General features: G+C 36.4%; 1 protein-coding gene, 1 non-coding gene and 2 pseudogenes across 3 annotated transcripts; 1 reads left to right on the top strand and 3 right to left on the bottom strand.

Annotated features, from left to right (window-relative positions):
* Positions 1-420: 420 nt before the first annotated feature.
* On the bottom strand, positions 421-492 carry TRNAD-GUC (transfer RNA aspartic acid (anticodon GUC)). The gene has a single exon. It is a non-coding gene; the product is annotated as a tRNA-Asp (tRNA).
* A 794-nt stretch (positions 493-1,286) lies between these two features.
* On the top strand, positions 1,287-4,285 carry LOC143611469 (receptor-like protein 6; annotated as a pseudogene).
* Positions 4,286-7,469: 3,184 nt separating this feature from the next.
* LOC143611472 (protein SPA1-RELATED 4-like) lies at positions 7,470-12,667 on the bottom strand. Of its 2 annotated transcripts, XR_013149779.1 has the most exons (7): positions 12,053-12,667; positions 11,800-11,957; positions 10,135-10,996; positions 9,056-9,220; positions 8,652-8,963; positions 7,911-7,970; positions 7,470-7,822 (listed from the first exon to the last, which is right to left on the bottom strand). XR_013149779.1 is itself a non-coding variant. In XM_077085658.1 (5 exons), exons 1-4 carry the CDS (start codon positions 12,608-12,610, stop codon positions 9,065-9,067), a joined length of 1,734 nt encoding a protein of 577 aa, XP_076941773.1. In that variant the 5' UTR covers positions 12,611-12,667; the 3' UTR covers positions 8,620-8,963; positions 9,056-9,064. The 2 variants fall into 2 exon arrangements, 1 of the variants encoding a protein (XP_076941773.1); XM_077085658.1 differs by lacking the exons at positions 7,470-7,822; positions 7,911-7,970 and having other exon boundaries at positions 8,620-8,963.
* LOC143611468 (protein SPA1-RELATED 4 pseudogene) lies at positions 7,634-8,813 on the bottom strand (annotated as a pseudogene).
* Positions 12,668-26,238: the final 13,571 nt, after the last annotated feature.

The raw sequence follows: 26,238 nt of genomic DNA, 5'->3' as shown, positions 1-26,238 counted from the left end.
TTCTATACCACACTTTACAGTTTAAACAATTTAAGACATGTCTAACTAAAATTTTACTAACATTGATCATCATATTAACATTATTAGAATCATCTAGTTGTAGGTTAATTATCGTTGGTAACCAGTAAAAGAAAAGTCTCATACACACAACTAGGTAGGATTCTAACTACTTTCTTCAAGTTATTTACGCTATTACTTGCCTGTTCTGCACTAAATAAAACATTCAAAAGTTAACATGTTAACTCTGAAGTTTTTCATTTTTGGGTTAATTACAAAATAACATCATATCACAGAAATAATATTTCTTGATTTTAGACACTTTAGTTAACAAAACAGAGGAGTTTTCTACAAACCCAAAGGCCCAAGAAACAATTTGGCTTTTGAAGAACTTAGCCCAAATAACAAAAGATAATAACATTTCGCCGTTGCCGGGGATCGAACCCGGGTCACCCGCGTGACAGGCGAGAATACTTACCACTATACTACAACGACAAAAAAATAAATAAATAAATAAATAAAATGCTTATTTGAAAACGAATATTATGTTAATGACAGTAAAGCTTATTAAAACCAAATTATATCGAACGAAACACTACAATCATAAGTCATCACACACAAAATCTGGTTGGCTGAAGCCTCTTGGAAATGTTATTTTACCAATATACACCTTATAATCAAAATCAAACACTTGGAACATGTAAGATAAATAAACATATAATCTTTATACGGTTTTTCACCACCATTTTTTACTGATTTTTTTTTTTTTTGCATAAAACTGTTGATGTGGTATACTCTTCGTATCATTTTCCCTACTCAAGCTATAGGAAATTTATCAGTGTTGTAAATTTCATGATCCATGGGGGCTAACATAAAAATCGGCATTCACGAAAGATAACAAGAGTAAGAGCTTTGGATGAAAAAATTCCGATCTCCATTCAAAAGAGAACAAGTTGTAATTGATATTTTGATAATATTCAAAAGACCAAGAGAAAGACAAGGAGAAGGAGTCACATATAGTGTTTGCAATCGGTCCACCAAAGTATTATAACCACAAAAATATTTGGAATATATAAAACTAAAACTAAATACAATGTACAATCACGATTATAACAAAATAATCTTCAAGGAAGTAAGGCAATGTGATCGTTCACAATCAATTAGCCCGCCATTACTTTCATCACCATTTCTCCATCGTTCATTTCTTATCTAGTAACGATCGAGCTAGCGTTTAATATATATACGAAAATTATTAAATATATGATCAAACTAAACCTAGCTACTTTTTTCATGGCTTTCAGTTTCATGCAAATCATCTCCTTTATATACTTACTGATCACTAGCCCATGCATTGCATCGTTATTAAGCCGTCACAAAGAGTGTTTAGCTTTGTTTGAATTTAAGCAAAGCTTTCTACATCAACCTTCTGCTTCGTTTAATGTTGGTAAGCTTCAAAAGCTTGAGTCTTGGAGGAAGATCACAAGCAATACATCAAATCATTATTTCGATTGTTGTTTGTGGGATGGTGTGGAGTGTAGCGATAAAGGCCATGTAATTGGGATCGATTTGAGCCAAAGCTCTCTCCATGGATCTATGAAGTCCAACAGTTACCTCTTCAATCTTGTTCATCTTCAGATGCTTAATCTATCAATGAACAACTTCATTGAGTCGCAAATTCCATCAGAGATAGCTCGCCTAAAGCAACTAAGAAGGCTTGATCTATCCAATTCTAGCTTCACTGGCCAAATTCCGATTGAAATCTCGTACTTGATGCAGTTGACTTTGTTGGATCTGTCATGGAATCCACTAAAGCTTCAAAGTCCTAGCTTCGAGGATTTGCTGCAAAACTTGACTAGCCTTGAAGAACTGTATCTCTCAAGTGTTGACATAAGTTCATTCATACCTCCTTTCTTATCTAACTTTTCTAATTTGAGGTCAATTGATCTTGAAAGTTGTCGGCTTCGAGATCAATTTCCATCAAAAATATTTCATTTACCCAAGCTCAAATTTCTCAACATGGCAAATAATCCCATTCTCACGGGTTCTTTACCAGAATTTTTAAACAACAGCTTACTTGAGCATTTGAATTTGTATTCCACAAGTTTTGCTGGAAGTATACCAGAATCCATAAGCAAACTAAACCATTTGGTATACCTATCCCTTGGTGAATGCTATTTCTCAGGGTGCATTCCGTTTTCGCTCTCTAACATGACACAACTCACTTCCTTATCTCTCGGTCAAGATGAGGTTTGGGCCTCGGCTCTTTCAATGCCAAGTCGTCTTTCAAACCCTGCTGGTTTGGAAGTTTGTGAGAAGGGAGGCATGCACGATTGGATTGACAAATTAGTTAACCTTGAATCGATGTCTCTAATTCATATAACTATGTACGATGAAATTCTACTATCCTTTGCAAACTTAACCAAGCTTAGCAAGGCCACCATAACGGGAAATCATATTTTTGGTCATATCCCATCTTCGTTTATGAACCTTACCCGATTAAGTGTGATACGTTTTCGTGAAACTCAATTGCAAGGACAAATTTCAAGCTCGTTCTCCAATTTCAAAAGTCTCGAAGATCTTGACCTAATGTATAACAATTTTAGTGGAAGACTAGACCTAGATACGTTTGTAGGACTCACCAAACTTAGATCTTTGTTTTTAGACAGGAATAGGTTATCATTTGTCACCACCAAAATCCACACCAATGGGGAAAACTTACCCGAATTGAAAGGCATAGGACTCTCATCATGCAACTTGACAAAGTTCCCTTCCTTTTTACGCCTCCAAAAGAAATTAAAATACATATTCCTTTCCGACAACAAAATTGAAGGCCTTGTGCCAGAATGGATTTTGAATAATACCCAAGAAACATTACTAATGCTTGATCTTACATACAACTTCATCACCGGCTTCCATCGACATCCTAATTTTCTCTCATGGGCTCGTTTAGAAGCACTCAAGCTTGGGTATAATCAACTACATGGACTGCCTCCAGCTCCACCACCAACAACACTTGTTTATGATGTCACACACAATAATTTGATTGGAGAAATACCCTCGTGGATCTGTGAAGTAAAATCTCTTCGCTACCTAGATTTCTCTTCTAATAACTTGACTGGAATACTTCCTCCATGTTTAGGAAACTTAAGCAATTTGTCTGTTTTGGATCTAAAAAGAAATAACTTTCACGGCCCAATGATGAATACATTCATGCATGGAAATTCAACGAAGAAGATTGATTTGAGCGAAAATCAACTTACAGGTAAGCTATCAAAATCATTGGCTAACTGTACTGATTTAGAATTCCTTTCTCTTGGAGGTAACTTATTTGAAGACGTCTTTCCATTTTGGTTGGGAAATCTTGCCAACCTACAAGTTCTCATTTTGCGGTCCAATAAACTTTTTGGTACAATTCAAAGTCTTTCTACTGCTAGCTCACCATTCAACAAGTTACGGATCATAGACCTTTCCTATAATGATTTTAGTGGCCAATTTCCAGAAAAGTTCTTTCGAACATGGAATGCGATGAAATCATTTGGAAGATCATATTTTATGTTATATATGGAGCCAAACTCAACCTTTTATTCTCCATACTCAATGACGTTTACAACAAAGGTGTCAAAACTGAGTACCCTCATATTTTAAACATCTTCACGGCTATTGATCTCTCTTGTAACAATTTTGAAGGGTTGATCCCAGAATCACTGTATTATCTACATGGGCTTCAATCTATTAATCTTTCAAATAACCATCTTGTGGGTCGTATCTTACCATCATTGGCGAACTTAAGGAATCTTGAATCTTTGGATCTCTCCCAAAACGAGCTAGTTGGGGAAATTCCAAACGAATTGTCGCAACTTGGCTTCCTTGAAGTTTTTAATGTGTCATTCAATCATCTTCATGGGTACATACCTCAAGGGAAACAATTCAATACATTTGAGAACAACTCCTACATGGGTAATCCCGAGTTGTGTGGCGCACCTTTATCTAAGAAATGTGAAATTTCAACCACACCATCAAATCCACGAACAAACAACGAGTATAAGTGTTTCTTGATCCCGAGTGATAAAACTGATTGGGTGATCATGTTCTTAGGAGTTGGAAGTGGGTTTGTAGTTGGAATTGTTTTGGGGAACTTACTTTATGCGAAGTACAGTGATTGGGTCGTTGAGTCATCCGGAATGAGGAAGCATAGATGGGTAAAGCCAGTAAGAAACACAAGGAGAAACTAACATTCACAATTGAGGTTTTATGATCCTTTCGTGCGTGGATATATTTGATAACTATGTTTTATATGCATGTATTTGTCTTTCTGTTAAGCATTAATGCACTGATTTTATTATATAACTAGTATTATGACCCCCCCCCTTGCACGTGCGTTGCGGGGGGCGGTCATTTTGAACGTTGTTTAGGGTTTGTGACAAAGCAAAACAAACTCGTAAATATATAAAAATGCTAACCCAAGTCGAAACCTAAATGCAACGGATAAATATATTATCAAACTTTAGAGCACATCGAAATTTGAGCTTGTGAAATTACCTTGATTGCTCATCGGTCTAACTTTGTAGATAAATATATCTATGGGATCAATTGTTGACAACAAATCTATGTTTCAAAATATGTTAAAAGTTGGGAGTGTTGGAGAATATTTTCTAAGTTGGGAGTGATATCTAATAATTGGTCAAAATTAAGAGTTTTTAAAACCAATAGGCCTAAAATATTTACATAATCCTAATGAATCACGTTTTCTAAAAACCAAATTATATAAAACCAAGCGTTACAATCATAAATTACAAAATCTATCTAGCTGAACCCTCTTGGAATATTAAATCTTTTGGTTTGGTGATGGGTAACTAATAAAAAAGTAGTTAAATAATTCTAGATTCAAATTGCTTAATGATTGTTTTGTTATTTAAATTTATTTATAATATAACAATATCGGGTGATGTTGTGCTTCCAGAGTTGTACGTCCTGCATTTGAAGTTGTGCTGTCTTCTTCTTTGTTATATAGTGGGCTTAATGACTTCCACCTTGGTTCTGATTTTTAAGCCACGTTCATTCCACGTGTATGTTGTTTAAGGTGTCCACCGCCTCTCATATCTCTTCTTTCCAAGGTCTATGATGATATAAACTCTTTGATGATATAGCTAAAAACTGTTGGATCAAATACTAGGAAGTGTTTTCACAAAAGGTGGGCCCGATAGAAAATTTAAACTAGATCATAATCCGCAGGTGAGGTAATTTATATAATTTGCGTATTTGTATGTGTTTTTAGTAAAGAAGCTAATTTTATTTGTACACCTTTATATTTTTATACAATAGAATAGTATAAACAGTGATGTACTGTTGTTGTCTATACAGTAGACAACAATGAATTCATGATATCTAATGTTGTTTTTTTGTACTGTGTTATGCAGCTTCCGTGCGACACCGGGTTTATCGGGTGCTTTAACTTCAGGACTTAAAGGTAAACACTGTTCACACTGGTTATTAGTTTAATGTTATGCATTTTATTTAGATCATAGGTGGACGATAGGCTGCATACAACATGTTTTTTTTACATGTTCTTAATTTTACACATGTCGTCATCTGACAACAAGATGACAACGATTATCAAACTAGGTTCTTGCGAAAAAGAGATCGCTCGCGTAAGCTGGAGCAATGTCTTTGCATTAGATGCGGTTACAACTTACAACGACAACTCATGGTAAATGCGCCCATAAGTTACATATAGTCTTAATCATCTCAACAAGCACACTTTACAATTGCATCATACAAAACATACATGTGTTAATTAGGTAGCATGAACAATATCTTGCCCAACATGTAAAGCTGGCGCGCTATTGGCAACAACAAATAATGGTTCTACAATTTTGAAGATACGAAGGTTCGTCTACAGTTTTATTTTTATTTTTATTAAATTCTAAGGCTTAGTGTAGTGGGGTGACGATTTGGGCGAAAAGGAGCGATTTTTGTGGTGCACACCGCCCCCTGGCCGAATTTGGGGCGAAAAGGGGCGGGGCGAGGTGAATTTGTCGCCTGGCATCACATAGATTTTATTATTATTATATTAATATGTGTTATATATATATATATATATATATATATATATATATTATTGTAGCTCCTACACCATTACACTCCAAAAACAAAAACTCACCCTTTGCGGACTGGGCGCCACATGGCGCAAAACGCCCCAATTTGTAGCCCCTCCACTACACATAGCCTAAAAGGTGTTAATTTGTTGTGGGCATCTGTACAATAGGTAATAATTGTAGTGTTTTAACTAGGTAGCTTTATTATTGGTATATTGGTTTGGGTGTTTGTTTAATGTTAGCTCCCTGGTGACTTATTTTTGGTGGATTTGGCTACACAGGTGTCAGCTGAGTGTATTGTTGGCATTGTGAATGATGACATGGCGAATATACCTAGCCAAGTGACCTTTTAGATTCTGAGTTTGGTTATCCCGTGTGCAGTAAATGAAAGTTGTAGCATTGGGGAGCACTACATTTTCGCTTGACACTAATAGAGGAGCAGCTTCTGGATGCCATGCTTTTGTTGTACCATTTTGGTCTTGCACCAAATTTTGAACATGTTTTGTGGTGTACATATAAGTATATATTTAATGTTCGAATTATGGTATGACCCCTCCACCCCACCCCACCCAACCCGCAACGCGGGGGTCTACATACTAGTTCATTACAAATTCAAACTCTTTAAATTCCAAATCTTTCAAAAAAAATCCAAAACCAAACGGCGTTTCTTTCAAGAAATTTCTATCAAAAATTAACGATCACCAACAAAATAACGTTACATCATTTTGATTTTCGTTTGCACATTTTAGGTCATTTCACCAAAATTCACTGAACTTCAGTTATGGAAGGCCCGAATCCTCTAAATACTTGGTATTTCACCAAAACTTACCAAAAAAATGTTGGCATTGAATTAGTATATTTGGTATTTTAATTAATTTTAATGTATAACTTATTAACTTTATATAAAAGCCCACATGCATAAACCATTATACACCTTAGACTGTCAGCCTTAACGGAATCAGTATATTTGGTATTTTAATTTTAATGTATAACTTATTAACTTTATATAAAAACCCACATGCATAAACCAATATACACCTTAGACTGTCAGCCTTAACGTTTGGCACACCATACGAGGCGTTAAAACCCGGGCAGTAAAGAGTGGGGCTTTAAACCGTAACGTGGTGTTAAAGGCGTTAAAGGGTTGTGCTAATTAAAGGCACACTGTCTATGTGGCAGTGACGTGACGCAACGCTTTAACTTGAGGTTTATTGGCTATAGCCCCTCCGCAACAACCAGTCTTATAATCAAAATCAAACACTAAGAACATGTTAGAAATATAAAATTATAATCTTTTTTTAATGGTTTTTACCACCATTTTATTCATCTCCATCTACATCCATTATAATAGCATGAGAACAAAAATGTGAGAAAACAATTTGCATACTTATAAATGTTCACCAAATATTACAAAATATACAAAAATTACCACCAGATTTTCCTTTGTCTACTAATATTTATCTACAATACATGACACTCAAAATTTCTCTCTATACAGCTTCCTATGTCCGGAAACCGAAACACGAAATGTTTGGATATAACTAAACCATTTCCAAAAGCTTAATATTTCCCATGGAATTTGCAGCGACCAAAGTGGACGACTGAACGCGCCAACACACAGATGAAATGAACTGATCTGAATCGTCCATATCGTCTCCTGAAAGCGGATCGGTGGTGCTGAATTTATATGATAATGCAGGCATAGGGAATGCTTTGTGATACACAACCACCTGACCCATGTTCATATATATTTTTATAAAAATTTGATCTTTTATATAATTTTGTAATCACATATATTTAAAAAAATAAAATAAGTACCTCATTTGTTTCTGAACCAGTAGCAATGTAACCGTTACATACAGATAAACCAACAAAATTCTGAAAAAAGAAATAGAAAAAAAACCAAAGTTAAATAAAATGGTAGCGGCTCAGCTTGTTGCCCGCGTGCCTTCTGTTTCGATGTACTACTTTTCAGTTTAAAATACTAAAAAAATAAACTCCAAAAAAAATAAAGAAAAAAATTACATAACTCATAAATAATCGCGCAATCGTGACCCGTTCATAAAGAAATAAATGAGTTGATATGGGTAATTTTTGTTTGCTTATGGGTTCATTTGGGTCAACTCAAATTATACAGCGGGCCAATTTGGGTTAACTCAAGTTATACAATGGGTCACTCTTATAAAACTCGCTAGCCTAAAGCCGGTCCATTTTGATACTAGCCACTAGAGGTGCACAAATTGGATTCTGGGCCCAAACATGTTCGTGGCGGGTCAACAAAAGTCAAAACCGGGTTCTAGCCAAACCGGGTCAGGTAGGAATCGGGTTTTGAGGGGAAAAGGATCGAGCTTGACCGGTTTGAGACCGAGTTTTAACTGGTTGGGGTCTGGTTTGACCACGTTCAAACCGGTCAATGCAAAGTATTGTAGCCCCATTTCAACCCTATGGGTCAAGTCGGGCCGGGTCCAAATGGGCCCATTTTGATATTAGTCTTTAAAGATGCACAAATCCAGCTGAAACCGATACATAGCAGGTCAACAAAAGTCAAAACAAGCATACCTTAACATTCGTATGGCCCGTGAACGTCTGAACGGGACAGTCAACCACTTGTGACGTTGACTCAGACAAATCCCACAGCTTCAAAGTGTTATCCGTGGAAGACGATAAAAGCGTTAACGAGTTGACAAACTTAACATAACTAACGGTTTTACTATGTCCCATTAACGTAGACACCGGCACACTCGGGTTGCGAAGATCATAATAAAAAACTCTATGATCAGCCGACCCGAACGCCAAACTATTACCAGAATCAGTTGGGAACTGAACACAACACACATTTGCTTTTGTTTTAATTGTACCAACACTTTTTCCCTGCAGTAATAAGAATTGTAAACAAAAAAAACAACTTATTATACATCAAGATATTAGATTATTAGTTACTTTTAATTAAATAACCGCAGTACGTTTAATTTTCAAATTGCCTGATTGATATTCCAGAGCTTAACAGAACAGTCATCGCTCCCGCTTGCCAGCAGTGTCGGGTTTGACCAGGAAAAGTCAACTGACCAGACGCGTCTCTCGTGCTCTTTTAGTTCTCTATATACTTGATTCCGTGTCACGTCCCATATCTGAAACTTTCATATTGAAATTAACTACAATAACTATAAACAATATCCTTTATTTGAAAAGTTGTAACGCATTATGTCATTTCCACTAACAGAAGTTAGATTTTCTGTTAAACGTTTTTTTGGAAAAGACAATTATACCCCTACAACTAAAGGGCATAATTTGTAATTTTCATGCTTTATTAGATAAGTTGTAACACTTATGTCATTTCCACTAACAGAAGTTAGATTTTCCGTTAACGTTTTTAAAATGACAATTATACCCCTACAACTAAAGGACATAATTTGTAATTTTCATACTTTATTTGAAAAGTTGTAACACGTACTGTCATTTCCACTAACAGGAGTTAGATTTTTTGTTAACGTTTTTTTAAAATGACAATTATACCCCTACAACTAAAGGACATAATTTGTAATTTGCATACTTTATTTGAAAAGTTGTTACACATTAATACATTATGTAATTTCCACTAACAGAAGTTAGATTTTCTGTTAACGTTTTTTTTAAATGACAATTATACCCCTACAACTAAAGGACATAATTTGTAATTTTCATACTTTATTTGAAAAGTTGTTACACATTACATAATTTCCACTAACAGAAGTTAGATTTTCTGTTAACGTTTTTTTAATGACAATTATACCCCTACAACTAAAGGGCATGTTTTGCAATTTGCATACTTTATTTGAAAAGTTGTAACACATTAGGTCCTTTTAATGCAAGCTTTACCCTTACAACTAAAAGACATAATTTGTAATTTTTCGTACTTTATTGAAAAGTTGTAGCACATTACGTCCTTTCCGTTAACAGATGTTATATTTTCTGTTAACTTTTTTGTAAATGACAATTTTACCCCTACAGCTAAAGGACCGGATTTGTAATTTTCAAATCTCTAATATTTACATATATACATTACCTGTACTACACCTTCAAAATTGCTTGAAGCAATCTGGCCTTTAATGTAGTTATTCCAACATATACTGCTTAACTTAGAACCACTCGACATTTCAACAACCGGATAATGTATGTCACGGCTCTCGTTCAAAATCGAATCGTATTCAAAAACTTTAATTTTCTTATTCACACCCGCAGTTGCAAAGAATTCTCCATCTCGATCAAAACCAAGTGAACATACAAGATTTGAAGAATTCAAAAGATCGCCTTGTTTTAAACTCGCTTTGACTTTTAAAGTCTTAAACGACAGGTATTTAGTTAAACCGTCTAAAAACGAGCCAATCCATCCACTTTGTCTGCCTTGTTGAAAATTATTAGCAGAGATTTTTTCTGTAAGAGCAGCAGACCTTTTACCATCACTACTCATCGGTCTACTTTTGGTCAACGGTTTGACTCTTGGTTTGACCGATGGTTTAAACGACCTGCGTCTGGTTGAAAAGTAGGCTACTTCTAGTTTTTTGAAGTTTTTCATCAACCGAGAGTTTTTCAAGATGGCGTTTTCTTGATGATCTGCATTTCTGACTCGTTTTCTGGATCCCGAGCTTGCAGAGTCATCATTATTGTTGTTATTATTATTACTTGAAGTCAAACCTTGTTTTGCACGAATAGATGCTTGCAACTTCGTTGCGTCTTGTAAATCAGAAGTAATAAACGAAACCGTCCTGCGTAACATGTCTGCAGATTCTTGTTTTCTTTGTTGCAGCGTTAAAAGAAATTCAAGTAATAATTCTTGCTCTTGAATCTTTTCTTTAATCTCTATAAGCGCTTCGCGTTCCATTAAACTATCCCTCGGTTCATTAAGCAATTCACTTTGCAGCACTTCGCTAATAACACACAAGATTAAATTATCATAAGAAAAAGTCCATTAACACAATTTTATCATATAAAAGTTTCGCGTGCATGTCAAAAAACACGAAAAAGCCTCTTAACCGAATTTTGCTATATTAAAGTCGATACACTTGTCATTTCAACTAATTTTGTAAAAAATAAAGTTATATATCTTATTATGATGAATTTAAAGGGTAACGAGTTATTATTTTAAATATTTTTTCACAAGTACATGCATTCTAGACAAGTTTAACTAGGGGTGTGCAAGAAACCAAAAAATCGAAAAATCTAAACCGAAACAAAAAACCGACGGTTTGGTTTTATAAATACCAAACTAACGGCTCGGTTTTGGTTTTCCATGTAATAAAAACCAAACCGAACCGAATTCCTAAATTTTAATTTTTTTTTTTAAGTAATTTATAAAAGTTTAATAAATATGTAGCTCATTTATTTTTGGTCAAATATATCTATTAGTTAACTTTTTATTTAACTTAAATTAATTACTTTTTGTTAATTTTTTTTTTCGGCCTCAAATTTTCAAGCTCAAATGACAAAAATCGAAAGAACCGAAACCGAACGGAAACCAAAATAAGCGAAACCGAACGGTTTCAAAAAAAACCAAAAACCGAAGTTTTGGTTTTCGGTTTCGTTTTAGCCTAAAACCGCACCACGCACACCCCTAAGTTTAACGACTTTATATAGCAAAACTATGTTAAGTTGAGCGTTTTTTCATGAAAAACGAGAAAGTATGCTGGTATTTATGATATAAACCCTTGAAGTACTTTTTAACAAAACTCACTGGATTTTCGGTCTACTAGCTGGCTCGGGATGCAATAAGCACAAGCAAAAGACAGCTTCTTTAGGCCATTTTAATAAAAACTGAGGCGGGAACACACGGTGTCTCAAACTAGACATGGTTGCATTTCTTTCGTCTGCTGAATTACTTGTGCAATATAACTATAAAGTTAAATCACAACATTAGACAATTCTGTTTCATATAATTAACAACAAATTATCTTAAACTAAACCAAAAATAATAATAATAATAATACCTCGAATAGAAGAACCCCTAATCGATAAACATCACACGCACAAGAACTCGCAGCACCCGCAGCTTCTTCTGGACTAGTGTACCAATCTGATTCCATTTGCAATATTTGTTTCATTGGAAATGCATTTGACTTTGACTTTGAATCTAACTCAAGTTGACTTTGACCCGACGACGAAACCAATCCAGTAAATTCCGTTTTCGGGTTATTCGATTCATCTTCACAAGAATCTGATCCTGAATCCGAACAAGACACCGATTCTATAAACGAAACACGATTAAACGACGACAAGACAAAACACGAGGGCCTAACATTTTGTACCACAAACCCTTGAGAATGAGCCAAGTTCACAACTTCAACAATTTGCATAAATATATGCAAGCAATCAAGCGCGTTCACAACGCGCTTATTGTTATCCAACCACTGTCTCAAACTAACATTTTTCGATTCAACGGGCCGAATAACCGAACCATCATCTTCCTTAAAGTATCCAAAATGATCCAAAACATTTTTTTCTGTTAATGAATTAAACCCTCTAGAGCATTCAGATGAATTCTCCATGTTTAATAATAATCTATAGCTTCATAAATAATAATATAACACTACATAACATGTTACGAACCTGCAAGCAAAACTATAAACTTAAGCACTTAACTACATCATCCTAAGTATAATAATATTTAAAAAAATATGTAAATGAAGATTGATTGATATTCAAGCAGCAGATTATTGTTATGGTACCTGATAAAAGTAGTTACACAAGCCAGGTTTGTTCATCAGGTATACATACAAATAACAAATGTGAACCTCAAATATCAGATCTTTAATTGAACAATAGTGACCTTTTGTTTGCAGCCACATAAAATGGAATTAGTTAAATGAATATAAAATGAAATGTTTTCTTCTTTGGGAATGAATAAAAACCTGATATATAATAAATTAATAATAATAATAATATTATTATTATTCTATAGTTTTCAATTTTAAACACTAGACTCTAGTCTTGCATGTAAACGAACTGAACAAACATGAATATGAGTATGAGTATGTTCATGTTCGTTCGTTAAACGTTAAACGAACGCGGACAATTAGTCGAACAAATATTTACGTTTATGTTAGTTCATTTAAAAAAAGAGAGAATTGGTTTTAAATAATCCTAGCTATAAATTATTGGCAAATAATAGTCACAACTTAACATCTGGCCGGCGACGGTCCCAACAAAAGGTGTATTTGCTTACAACAGTCTACGATTAACAGAACTCTAACACCGTTAGTTGCAAATCACATGAAAAACACTTTTGACAGAAAAACTCATATTTTGGAAAACTCAGATGTTTTCTATCGAAACCTCTTTGTAACCTTAGATCGGACATTTATGAACATTTTTTTTAATAAAAGCCTTAACGATTGAGGTTGTCGGAGCCCTAATACCACCGTCGTAATCAACAGGTTAAAAATCTAACCAAACAGTTCATTAACATAAACAGATATACGTAAACAAACATGAAGAACATTCATGAACATAATAAACGATCTTAAGCAATTGGCGTAATTTTAGGATCCTTGAGGACTCATGTTCGAAACATGAATTAACGGGGTTTTCTCATAGTGGTGGATTTCTCATTGATGGTGTTATTGGATGAGTCAGATATGAAGCGTTAAAATCAGTATGAGCGGTTGACATCAGTGTTTTAAAAACCGGTTCAAACCGGCCGGTTGAACCGGTTAAACCGGATTTCACACAGCAAACCGGTATTTTGAGTCCGGTATTATTGGCCGGTTTGCTAGAATATCGTACCGACGATTTTTGTCTAAAATACCGGTTTTTACCGGTAAACCGGTTTTATGTTCGAAATTTTTTTTATATGTGAGGCCCATATTTTTTCAAAGTTACTTTTAACCCAACAATTGGCATTCAAACATGTAAATATCAGGACTATTTTTTAAAAAACGAGTGCCTTTGCATTATTTTTTTATTATGGATTAACTTTTGAATTATTTTTTGTTATGAAATCATTTATTTTTGAGTTATTTTTGGATTGAAGTTACATTTATAGGAAATTATAAGGTAAACTATTCACCCGGTTAAACCTTCCGGTATAACCGGTTCAACCGATTGTATCATTTTTTAGCTTAATCCAATACAAGTAAGATACCGGTTTTTAAAACACTGGTTTACATGTCGTTAAAAAGACCCACTTTAGAATTGGTGATAGTTACAAACGTTATTAAAAAAATAAAATAAAACAATCATAAAACAACATAAATGCTACCTAAAAAATCAGACCATTGTCTATAGCCACATAATAAAATAGTGCTAGTAAGTGAATATAAAATTATGTATTTTCTTCTTTGGGAATGAACAAAAACCAGATATAATAATAAATTAATAATATTACTATTATAATATGGTTTTAAAGTTGAAACCCTAGAGTCTGATCCACTTGTTTATGTTGTTTTACTCATGAACCTACGTGGCACATTCATGTCCTTTAAAATGAATAATGATGGAGACATATAATAATAATGAGATTAAAGACACGCGGATGAACAGATGTTTGAGTTTGTGAGAAACATGGCCACGTGAATTAGGTTATGGGATTGGATGATTGGTTAATTAACGTTAAAACGATTAAGATAATCATATAATTAATTAAAGTAATTAGTTAGATGACGTAAGAGTTAGATTAGGGTTTCCAATTAAGTGAATAGATGACTAAAAAACAAGAAAATGAACTATACCCCTAATAAGTGAGGGGTCGGAGTTTTAACTTTGAATCTGATTTCTATCGGGTTTTATCGTAATGAGTCTTTGAGAAGCAAGTTACCCCTGGAACAAGAGATGGTGGCAGGGTCATCTATGGGGATTTAAATAGTTGAGCTGAAATAAAAAGAATCAGAGTGCTAACGAGTAACGGAATATATAAGCTGTTTTTTTAAACGACGCTAAAATTGTAGTAATAAACATAGACAAATGTATTATTAAAATCAAATACCATAATAGCTAACAACTAAACGATTATTCGTGAAACTCATTGGAAAAAAACATATATTGGTCCTTGGCGGTTGGCTTGGTCAACCAAGGAGGAGGTTTCAGGTGGTCAACGACGAACCAACAGTGGTGGTCGACTGAGTTGGTTGTTGTTCAGGTTTGTTCAGCATTCACAAAGAAGGAATATGCTAAGGAAAAAAAATCAGCTGTTATTTCTTTTATTTTGGATTTGGTTTTTATTTTATTTTATTTTATTTTATTTTCTTGGTTTCTAATTTGGATTAAAAAAAAAGTTTTGACCGTTGAGATAATAGTATAATTGGTTAAATATATGTTTTTAAAGATTGAGTTTAGAATGATTTCATATGTGAACAGTCAAAGTTCTTTGCCTAACCCGTGTGACCATTTGGAAAAGTTGATATTGTATAATTTACTTGTTTCACTATAAAAACATAATTAAAAGTTAAAACCTTTCATTAATTCTTTCAATATATTCTTTTAAATACTTTGTTCTTTTGGAACCAAACTTAATCAAACAAATTCACTTATTATTTTTGCCACTTAAATAAATTTTGGCATAGAACACTTCATTTTCCAAAACTCGTATGTCATGACATGTTTCATGTTTAGTGAGATGTTTTTTTTTATCAAATTTACTCATACTAGCCAAAGTCATGCAACATCATCTACGTTTGAGAAAACTTAAGAAGAAGAAAAATATAATAACTTCTAACACTTAATTAGATTTTTATCCTTAAACACTCTTCTAGCACCAATTCCTTAAGATTTAATCACCATAACTCTTAGAAAAAATAACTTGTACACTTGAATGATATTTCATCCGAAGTATTTATATCAAAATATGGGATGTTATAAGTTCCCACGTTTTAGATTATATTCACCATAAGGTGCGTAAGTCAAATGAGTCTCTCGTGGGTTACTGGTCAAGAATAAGATTGGTTTGTTAAGATCTTGAATTCAACCAAGCTTCAAAGAGCTTGATCGAGCATGAGATTGAATTAGAGCTCATTTGATAAGCGAGCTCGAGAACTAAATTCAAATATGGAGGTTAACTATGCTCACAATGCTACAGTGGCATCTTATTTATGCAAGGTATATATACTCGACATATTGTGTTATATTGCTATTATATATTATATAACTACAATTAAAATAACTAAGTAATATATAATGTATTATATACAAAAGTAAAATTATATATATAATATTTGCCTATTTATATAAATAAAATAATTTAATAAATAAGAAACAAGTTGATTTTGAATTTTAGTTTGAAGAATATTCATGAGCTTAAACTATTGTCCTCAATTTAAACATTTTTTTGACAATTTGTACCAATAACTAAATTAAACACTTGTTTGAGAGGATTTTGAAACATGACAACATGGATGCATTTAGTAGTAAACCAACTAAACTTAAAGCATTTAATTGTTCACCTGTATGATAAAACTGGGCCATTTGATTTCAATGTTTGGTCAAAGAAGTACACTTGTTAATTGTGTGTTAATGTATATAGCTTTTGCTAAAACAAAGTATTCACCATATATATTTGATGTGCCTAATTTGTTAAAACTTTGTGTAAGTGACAATTTGAGGATTGTTTCACGTTGCACCTAAGTATAAGGTGCATTTTTTTATATAAATATATATGCATGCTAGATTTAGTTGCACAAATTTCATATGGACATGCAAATATATTTTAATATAGACACTTAATTGTCTAATTTGGTAGAGGATATGATTGAATAAGTGAACTAGTGGAGTGTTAGGTAGTAGGTTGAATTGAAAAAATAAAGTGCTAGATGGGAGATTGCCTAATTTTGTAGTTTCATTTGTTTATTAAATAATATGTAAAACTCTAATTGGATTATGGGTGTTTATGCTTTGGTTTTTAGGTTATTTGGTTTATTCAATTCTGATTATTTGCTTTGTGGGATTTTATTTAGTCATAATTGAATGCCAAGTTGAACCAAATTCAGTAAGGTTCAAATTGAATATGTTATTTTCTATATTTTAAAATTTTTTAAATAGTTTTATATTAATATTTAGGCCATGTTTAGAATTCCTTATTTACACTTTTTTTTACTTATTTTAGGAGTTTTTGATAAGTTACAAAATCCTAACTTATCAAAACTCTTTTTTCCTTCTTTAAAAACTTAAAAAGGTCACATTATCCAAACACTCTTTTAACTTACAAAAGTCAATAAGTTATAAGGAGATAAAAATAAGGAATCTCAAACACCCCCTTAATATTTGGTATTGAATTGGGCTGGGCTAACTTATAAGCTTAGGCTAAAATTGTAGCTGTTGGATTATTTGTTACTGAATTGGGCTGAGCTTAATAAGTGTTTACAATTATAGTTAAATTGGCTAAATTTAGGGGTGCTAATCATGTTGGGTTTGTGGGTTGAAGGGTTTTAACTGTACAACCCGAACCCGACCCCTATTATTACGTGTCAAAAATTTCAACAATAACCCACACCTACACAGATTCTGGTCGACCAGAAACGGCTCATTAAATTCATTTATTAAAAAGTTTAAAGACTTTTTATTTACGAAATGGATATAGTTTAAAGTTGGCAAAGAAAATGAGTAATATGAATTTATTATTATTATTATTATTATTATTATTATTTATAAATATTAAACCTTGGAATTTGCAAGAGTATATTAAGAAAAATGGAAAACTGGGGAAAAAACAAAAAACAAAAACAAAAGTATAATTATAAATTTTTTTCATTACTTAAGCAGGTTAACAGATCAACTGAACCCAACCGTTTTTAAAACAGATCGTGTTAGTCAACCCAAATCTGACCCATTTTTAAGCAAGTCGTGCTAATTAACCCAAGACCTGGGGTTTTTCTCGTGTCAAGTTTAGATCTTGTTTCGACCTTTCGGGCCGTGTCAACAATTTCCGTCCCAACTTAAGTTGTAGTTAGGTGCACTTTGATAAAATGCATGTTTGGCTATATAATACATATTTGACTTGCTGCCTGTTGTATGTTTTCAAATTTTCAAATATTATGATTGTCTTGGGAGTATATTTTTTGTTCAATATACCAAGTTAATTTGGCTAACATTTGCTAGTGCATATTTTTCACTTAAATAATACTCCCAAAACAAATAAAATAGTAAAGAGCCTCAAAATGGATCAGATTAAATTATAATAGCTTAGGCTATTTATTATTTTATAAAATGTGCCACTCCATAACACGTTTTGATCACCTCTTCCACTCCTCTTCCAACATGTAATTTAAAAAAAAAAGACAATTATTTAAAAAAAAGTATTCTACTAGGTATATAATATTGACTTTTTTTCTGTATTTAGAATATTAAAATGGTTATCAAGTATGACAAAATTACATAAATGCCCTTTATTAGTTTCTAAGCAGCCAAGTAAGCCATACCCAAAATAACCATATTTGAACCACAATTGCTTAATAATAATAATAATAATAATAATAATACAGTTTACATCACATTACATTCATCAAACTCAACTTAAAACATTTAGCTCATTATATATCATTTTGCCTGCACTTTCTTCAAAACCCGTGTTCGTGTTCGTGTCGAGTGTAACACCCCGACCAAAGGCGGATTATACATCGGGGCGCCACATATTGTTTCATTACTCGTGACACTATTGGTGTCAATATTTATTAATACACATTTTATCGCGCACGCGCAGCGGGGAAAATAAAGAACATAAATCAAACATAAATCAATATATTATAAATTATAACATTCAAACATCATTAACTTGTCCTGATACATTTTAATTCTAGGTCCAAAAGTAAAAACGTCCTACGTGTCCACAAGCTCCAAAACAGCTACTGCAAACCTGAACATGTGTTAAAATAAACGTCAAACACTTGCGTGTTGGTGAGAAATCAAGTTTAATACAATACATAGATAACAATAAATCTGCGCGCAACATGTGTATGTCTGGTTTTCAACAAGGGTGTAATCTGATCGGGACCAACTCTAAGAGACAAGACTGCCAGTGCTCACAATTGAGCTCACAAACAAGACTAACTGTGCATGTGTAAACAAAAGAGAAAATCATAAACGAATGTTCTCCCGTGTTCATCTAATGGTACCATGAAAACTGCGGAATAGACCGTCCATACGGTTAATGATCCACACATACAAATAAACAGCCAAGTCTACGTCCTCAACACATGGGATACTGCGCGACTAAAGTTCATAAACAGTTTAAGACTCAAGTTTTGTATGAACACATGAACATCCCAAAGCATTTAAAATAAAAAGGGATTAGATACGAGATAACTCACTTGATAAACGATGCGGTGAAAGATATGCAAGAATCAACTCTTAAACAAGCAAAGTTAACCTATAATTAAGATTATTGTTTTAACGATCTGTTTTAAGTCTTGATAATAAGTTAGCATAATTAATAAGTAAATTATTATATAATATATATATATTACCGGAAAATCAGGGCAGAACAGGGAGGAAGACGGAGGCAGAGAGGAAGACGGCAGAGAGAGCAAGGAGCAAGAGAACAGGAGAGATTAAGTGTTTGTGTGTGATGTGTTATGAAAATATTATTATTATATATAGGAAAACCCTAGGAGACACAAACCCTAGAAAAAGGGGAAAAGATCTCAAAAAGTAAAAGAAAAGATATCAACGGTAAAAAGTTCTGAAAAGTAAAGATATCAAAAGATATGGCAGCTGCAGGGGGCAAGATAAAGCTGACAGGGAACAGTAAAAAGCATGGGCGGATCAGATAAAGGTACTGGTCAAGCATGGCAAAAGCAGATCTCAAAAGATTGTCAGTCACTTTATCTGTCAACCAATGGGGTTGGTGCGCATGCTGCGCCGAAAGTAACTATTCAGACATTAGATGGGTTAGGTCAACGGCTCAAAAGATAAGACAACACAAAAGCAAACGGCTAGATTTAAACAGAAGATACAAGGGTTAAGCGCGGGAAGGCTGAGTGCGCGAGCGCGAAGGCTGGCACAACAACCCTTAGCGCACTGCGGGAAGAATCGCATCCTTAGCGTGCTGCGTGAACTAGAATTCTAAGCGCATCGCGGGAAGAACATACATTCTTAGCGCATTGCGGGAAGAACATGCATTCTTAGCGCGCTGCGAGAAGAGTTCTCTTCACGCATCGCAGGAACAAGATGTCTTCACGCAGGCTTCCATGTAAGGAGTCTGGCGCGTGGAGCTGCAGACATCCTTAGGCGGGAAGAACCAAAGGACAAGCAAAGAGTTGAGGGAAACAAGGCTTAAGGGCGGGACGGCGACAAGAGGGAAAAGAAGGCGGAATGAGAGAAGGAAGAGGGAGGGGACGGCGGAAAGAAAGAGAGAGAAAAAGGCGGGAAGGAAATATATATTTTTATTATTAAAAGTAAAATATAAGTATAAATAAATATTAAATCATAAAGAAAGAGATCGGGTCAGAGAAACGGGTACCTGGGTCGGGTCGGATCAGGGCAGATGTCACAGTCTCCCCTACTTTAAGAAATTTCGTCCCGAAATTTATCTCGAAGTAGGTTGCGCAGAGAACAGGTGCGGGTACTTGATCTTCATTTGATCTTCCCTTTCCCATGTAAACTCGGCTCCGCGCTTGGACTCCCAACGAACTTTCACGATAGGGATACGACTGCGCTTGGTTTGCTTAACCTCGCGATCCATAATCTCAACAGGCTTCTCAACGAAATGCATAGATTCATCAACTTGAACTTCATCGAGTGAAATGTGAAGGTTCTCGTCAGCTAAACACTTCTTGAGATTGGATACATGGAACGTTGGATGCACATTACTGAGCGCGGGCGGCAGGTCAAGTCTGTAGGCAACTTTTCCCACACGCGCGAGAATCTTGAATGGACCAACATAACGAGGAGCAAGCTTACCCTTCTTCCCAAAGCGGACAACACCTTTCCAGGGCGACACTTTGAGGAGAACAAGATCACCAACTTGAAATTCGAGAGGCTTTCGCCTACGATCTGCGTAACTCTTCTGTCGGCTTCTGGCAGTCAGCAGATGATCACGGATCTTGGCGATTTTATCGGTTGTCTCTTGAACAAGTTCGGGTCCTGTGATTTGAGCTTCACCCACTTCGCTCCAACAAATCGGGGAGCGGCACTTACGACCGTAAAGTGCTTCAAATGGGGCCATACCGATACTGGAATGATAGCTGTTATTATAAGAGAACTCAATCAAAGGCAGGTGCGAATCCCAATTACCTCCAAAATCAAGAACACAAGATCGGAGCATGTCCTCAAGAGTTTGAATAGTTCGCTCAGACTGACCGTCAGTCTGAGGATGATATGCCGTACTCATGTCCAAGCGAGTTCCTAGCGCAGATTGGAGAGATTTCCAAAAGCGATATATAAAACGGCCATCGCGATCGGATATGATGCTCAAAGGAGTACCATGGCGGCAGACAATTTCCTTGACATAAAGCTGCGCGAGTTGCTCAACACGGTAGTTTTCACGAATGGGCAGGAAGTGAGCAGACTTAGTCAATCGATCCACTATTACCCAAATGCTATCATGCTTGCTTGCTGTCAAAGGTAACTTGGTAATAAAGTCCATTGCTACACATTCCCATTTCCACGTAGGAATTTCTGGTTGTTCGAGCAAACCAGATGGGCGTTGGTGTTCAGCTTTCACTTTAGAACAAGTCAGGCATTTAGCTACGAACACAGCAATATCCTTTTTCATACCGGGCCACCAATAAGTTATGCGCAAATCCTTGTACATCTTATCAGCGCCAGGATGAATAGAATACCGAGATTTGTGCGCTTCACTCAGGATATCAGCGCGAAGATTCTCATCAAAGGGGATCCAGATGCGATTAAGATAGCAGAGAATTCCACTCAGATTAGGGACAAAGTGCGCTTCCGCGCCACACGCTAACTCGGCGCGAAGGTTACCGTTACTGATGGATGCGCGCTGCGCGTCACGAATACGCGATTCAAGGTTGCTTTGAATCGGCGCAAAGTGAAGATGCGTGCGCGGCAAGATACAGTTAAGTTGGCAGGGTTTTCGGCTGAGCGCATCGGCTACCACATTAGCCTTACCAGGATGATACCGGATCTCACAATCGTAATCGCTGATGAGTTCGTTCCATCGGCGTTGCCTCATGTTAAGTTCCTTCTGATCAAAGATGTGCTGAAGGCTTTTATGGTCAGTGTAGAGGATACACTTAGTACCATAAAGGTAGTGTCTCCAGATCTTCAAGGCAAAAACAACTGCACCAAGTTCGAGGTCGTGAGTTGTATAATTCTTTTCATGAACCTTAAGTTGCCTCGATGCGTAAGCGATAACCTTGCCTCGTTGCATAAGAACACAACCAAGACCTTGGTTGGATGCATCGCAATACACGACAAATCATCATTACCCTCAGGTAGCGCAAGAACAGGAGCTTTACACAACAAACGCTTGAGCGTCAGAAAGGCTTCTTCTTGCTTCGAGCCCCAAATATACGGTTTACCTTTGTGCGTCAGAGCTGTTAAAGGCAAAGCGATCTTCGAGAAGTTCGAAATAAAGCGCCGGTAATAACCAGCTAAGCCTAGAAAGGAACGGATCTCAGAAGGAGAGGATGGCGTAATCCAGTTCTTGATTGCTTCAATCTTGGATGGGTCGACATGAATACCCATCTTGTTTACAACATGACCAAGAAACTGTACTTCATCAGACCAGAATTCACACTTGGAAAGCTTAGCATAGAGCTGCTCGGTTCGAAGCTTCTGCAACACCAACCGAAGATGTTGCTCATGCTCGGCCTTGGTCTTAGAATACACCAGAACATCATCGATAAACACGATCACGAATTTATCCAAGAAAGGCCTACACACCCGATTCATTAGATCCATGAAAACGGCGGGTGCGTTGGTTAGACCGAAGGACATGACCAAGAATTCAAAATAGGCCATAACGAGTTCGAAAAGCAGTCTTCGGAACATCTTCATCGCGGATGCGCAACTGGTGCTAGTCAGAGCGGAGATCAATCTTCGAGAACCAAGAGGCACCTTGGAGTTGATCAACGAGGTCGTCAATACGCGGTAAGGGATACCGGTTTTTAATGGTGAGTTTGTTCAACTCGCGGTAATCAATACACATGCGAAACGATCCATCTTTCTTTTTAACGAACAACACCGGAGCACCCCAGGGCGAAGAGCTAGGGCGAATGAATCCTTTAGCAGTCAACTCTTGAAGTTGGCTGGCCAATTCTTGCATCTCAGCGGGTGCAAGACGATAAGGAGATTTAGCTACGGGGGAAGCACCAGGGACAAGATCAATACGGAACTCGACTTCACGAGCGGGAGGGATACCAGGAAGATCATCAGGAAAAACTTCAGGGAAATCACGCACAACAGGGATATCGCGAAGCTTCTTCTCTTCAGCAGGCTTAACCACATGGGCTAGGAATGCAATATACTTCTTCCGCATGAGCCTTTGGGCTTCGGCGCAAGACATAAGTTTAAGACCACTGGAGGGTTTTTCGCCGTAAATGTAAAGATCACCATTTTCTCGAGGTAGGCGAATCAATTTCTTGGCGCAAATAACTTCGGCGCGATTATGCGAGAGCCAGTCCATACCAATAATAACATCAAAGCTTCCAAGAGGCATAGGGATGAGGTCGATCAGAAAATCGTTTTCGTTAAGATTAAGCGTACAATCTTTAATCACTGAGTTAATTAAAATAATTTCACCATTAGCCAATTCAACTGAAATCTTCTTTTAAATCGTTGCGCGGTCGCGCAAGCTTCTGCTCGAAGGCGCGAGAGATAAAGCTTCGATCGGCGCCAGTATCAAAAAGTACAGAAGCATAAAATCCGTTAAGTAAAAATGTACCATTAACTACGTCATTATTCGCTTGCGCTTGGTGCGCGGTTATGTTAAAAGCTCGTCCACGCGTCACTTGGTTCGAAATCTGGTTCACCGGATTCGCTTGTGTGATTTGCACTTGCAGTCTCGGGCACGCGTTCCGGAAATGACTGGGATCACCGCAGTTAAAGCACGATCTGGGTCGTGGGTTTTGGTAGGTTGGTTGTGGATTCTGCGGGTAGACTGGTGGTGTTGGCGCAATTGGATTGGCGAGAAGGACTCTACAGTTCTCAGCAGTGTGACCAGTACGGCCACATCGGTTACAAAGTCGACACGGGGTTTGGGTTGGGTGGTGAAATCTACAGGTTGGGCAAAAGGGATGGTTTCCTGTGTAAGGTTTCTTAGTTGGCGGGGCAGGGAGTGCTGGATTGGTTAAGGCATAGTTATGGACTACAGGAGGTGCTGGGTAGGTTGACAGTGGGTTAGGCGCGTAAACTGGGGGTTGGTAAACGGGTTGCTGGACAATGGGCGGGTTGGTAAGCGCATAGGCCTTGCGCCTGCGCTTGAGGTTGTTACGGTTTGAGGGTTCTGGTTTGGTTTCTGCGGGTTCAGGGACAGTTTTGGTGGTTTTGGTCTTCTCAGTTCCCCGCAGGAACAGAGTTCCTGCTCTGACATGGTTGTCGCTGAGCACAGCGGCCAACTCAATGGCGTCAGAGAGGGTAACTGGGTTTCTGGCCCATACAGAATCTTGAATTTCCATGGGGAGACCCCCAAGGAATTTTCTCGATTGCTCGGCGTGAAGGGGTAACAAGGTGAGGGACCAGTAAGCTTAGCTCGTGGAAGCGCGTCGCGTACTCGCGCGCTTCACCGCTGTATTGCTTCAAGTTCCAGAATTCTTCCTCCAGGCGCTTAACTTCGTTGGGAGGGCAGAATTCTCGCGTAAGAATTTCCTTGAATTCCTCCCATGTCATGCTAGAAGCAGCCTCTGCGCCACGCGCATGGGCTACTCCATTCCACCATGTAAGCGCTCTGGATTCCAGGACACTGGAAGCATATAGGGTTCGTCTGTCTGAGGGGCATTGGGTGTGAAGGAAAGTGTTTTCTATCTTCTCGAGCCACTGGAGCATCACGGTGGCTCCTTCGAGACCTGTGAACTTTGGAGGGTTACCCGCATTAAATGTCTTAATGTTATAACTCGAGGTGTTGGTATTGTTTTGGCTCAAAGCTTGGGCTATTGCGGCGGCCATTTCCTGGGAACGTTGCTGTCTACGCATGCGCGAGGCTTCTCTTCTCTGAAATCGGCGAGATAGCGGAGGCATTCTATAAAAGTTTTAATTTTAGTTAATATCTTGGTTTTATCGCAAAGTATAACTTTATAAAGCTTGGTTTCACGGAGTTAGATGCTATCAAAAGTTAAAGTAAAATAAATGACCCAAAATGCAGACTTAATAAAGGTAACAAATTCGAATCAGAAATCGACAATTCATGCATCACCATGACTTTCCGAATTCCCAATTTAAAATATACGAGTAAACGAGTATTGGAGATTGACGATTCATGTATCACCATGACTTTCCAATCTTCAATATAAAATATACAAGAAAATGAGTATTGGAGGTTGACAATTCATGTATCACCATGACTTTTCAAGTCTCCAACCTCAGAACATAATCGTAAATGGAAATTGAAAATCAACTATTCATGTATCACCATGACTTTTCGGATTTCAAATCCCACAAACGAATATGTAAGTAAAATCAATAAAAATCGAAATTCAACCAAATCGAAATATCGCGAAATAGAACATAAAATCATATACTGCGCAAGTGCGAGCATATTCATAAATAACGAGTAATTAACAATAAGCGCGCAAACATGAGATTTCTCTCATGCGCGAGAAGGGACTCTTAGGTATTCTAGGCCGTTACGTCTAACCACCTATCCTAAAGTCAACGAGCTCTGATACCAATCTGTAACACCCCGACCAAAGGCGGATTATACATCGGGGCGCCACATATTGTTTCATTACTCGTGACACTATTGGTGTCAATATTTATTAATACACATTTTATCGCGCACCAGCGCAGCGGGGAAAATAAAGAACATAAATCAAACATAAATCAATATATTATAAATTATAACATTCAAACATCATTAACTTGTCCTGATACATTTTAATTCTAGGTCCAAAAGTAAAAACGTCCTACGTGTCCACAAGCTCCAAAACAGCTACTGCAAACCTGAACATGTGTTAAAATAAACGTCAAACACTTGCGTGTTGGTGAGAAATCAAGTTTAATACAATACATAGATAACAATAAATCTGCGCGCAACATGTGTATGTCTGGTTTTCAACAAGGGTGTAAT

Source organism: Bidens hawaiensis, unplaced genomic scaffold (assembly GCF_021521415.1).
Source record: "Bidens hawaiensis isolate Kalapana, Puna unplaced genomic scaffold, B.hawaiensis_p1.1 tig00031199_1, whole genome shotgun sequence".
Classification (NCBI taxonomy): Eukaryota; Viridiplantae; Streptophyta; class Magnoliopsida; order Asterales; family Asteraceae; genus Bidens; species Bidens hawaiensis.
The sequence above is the reverse complement of the archived record's forward strand: the minus strand, read 5'-3'. Positions and strand labels throughout refer to the sequence as shown.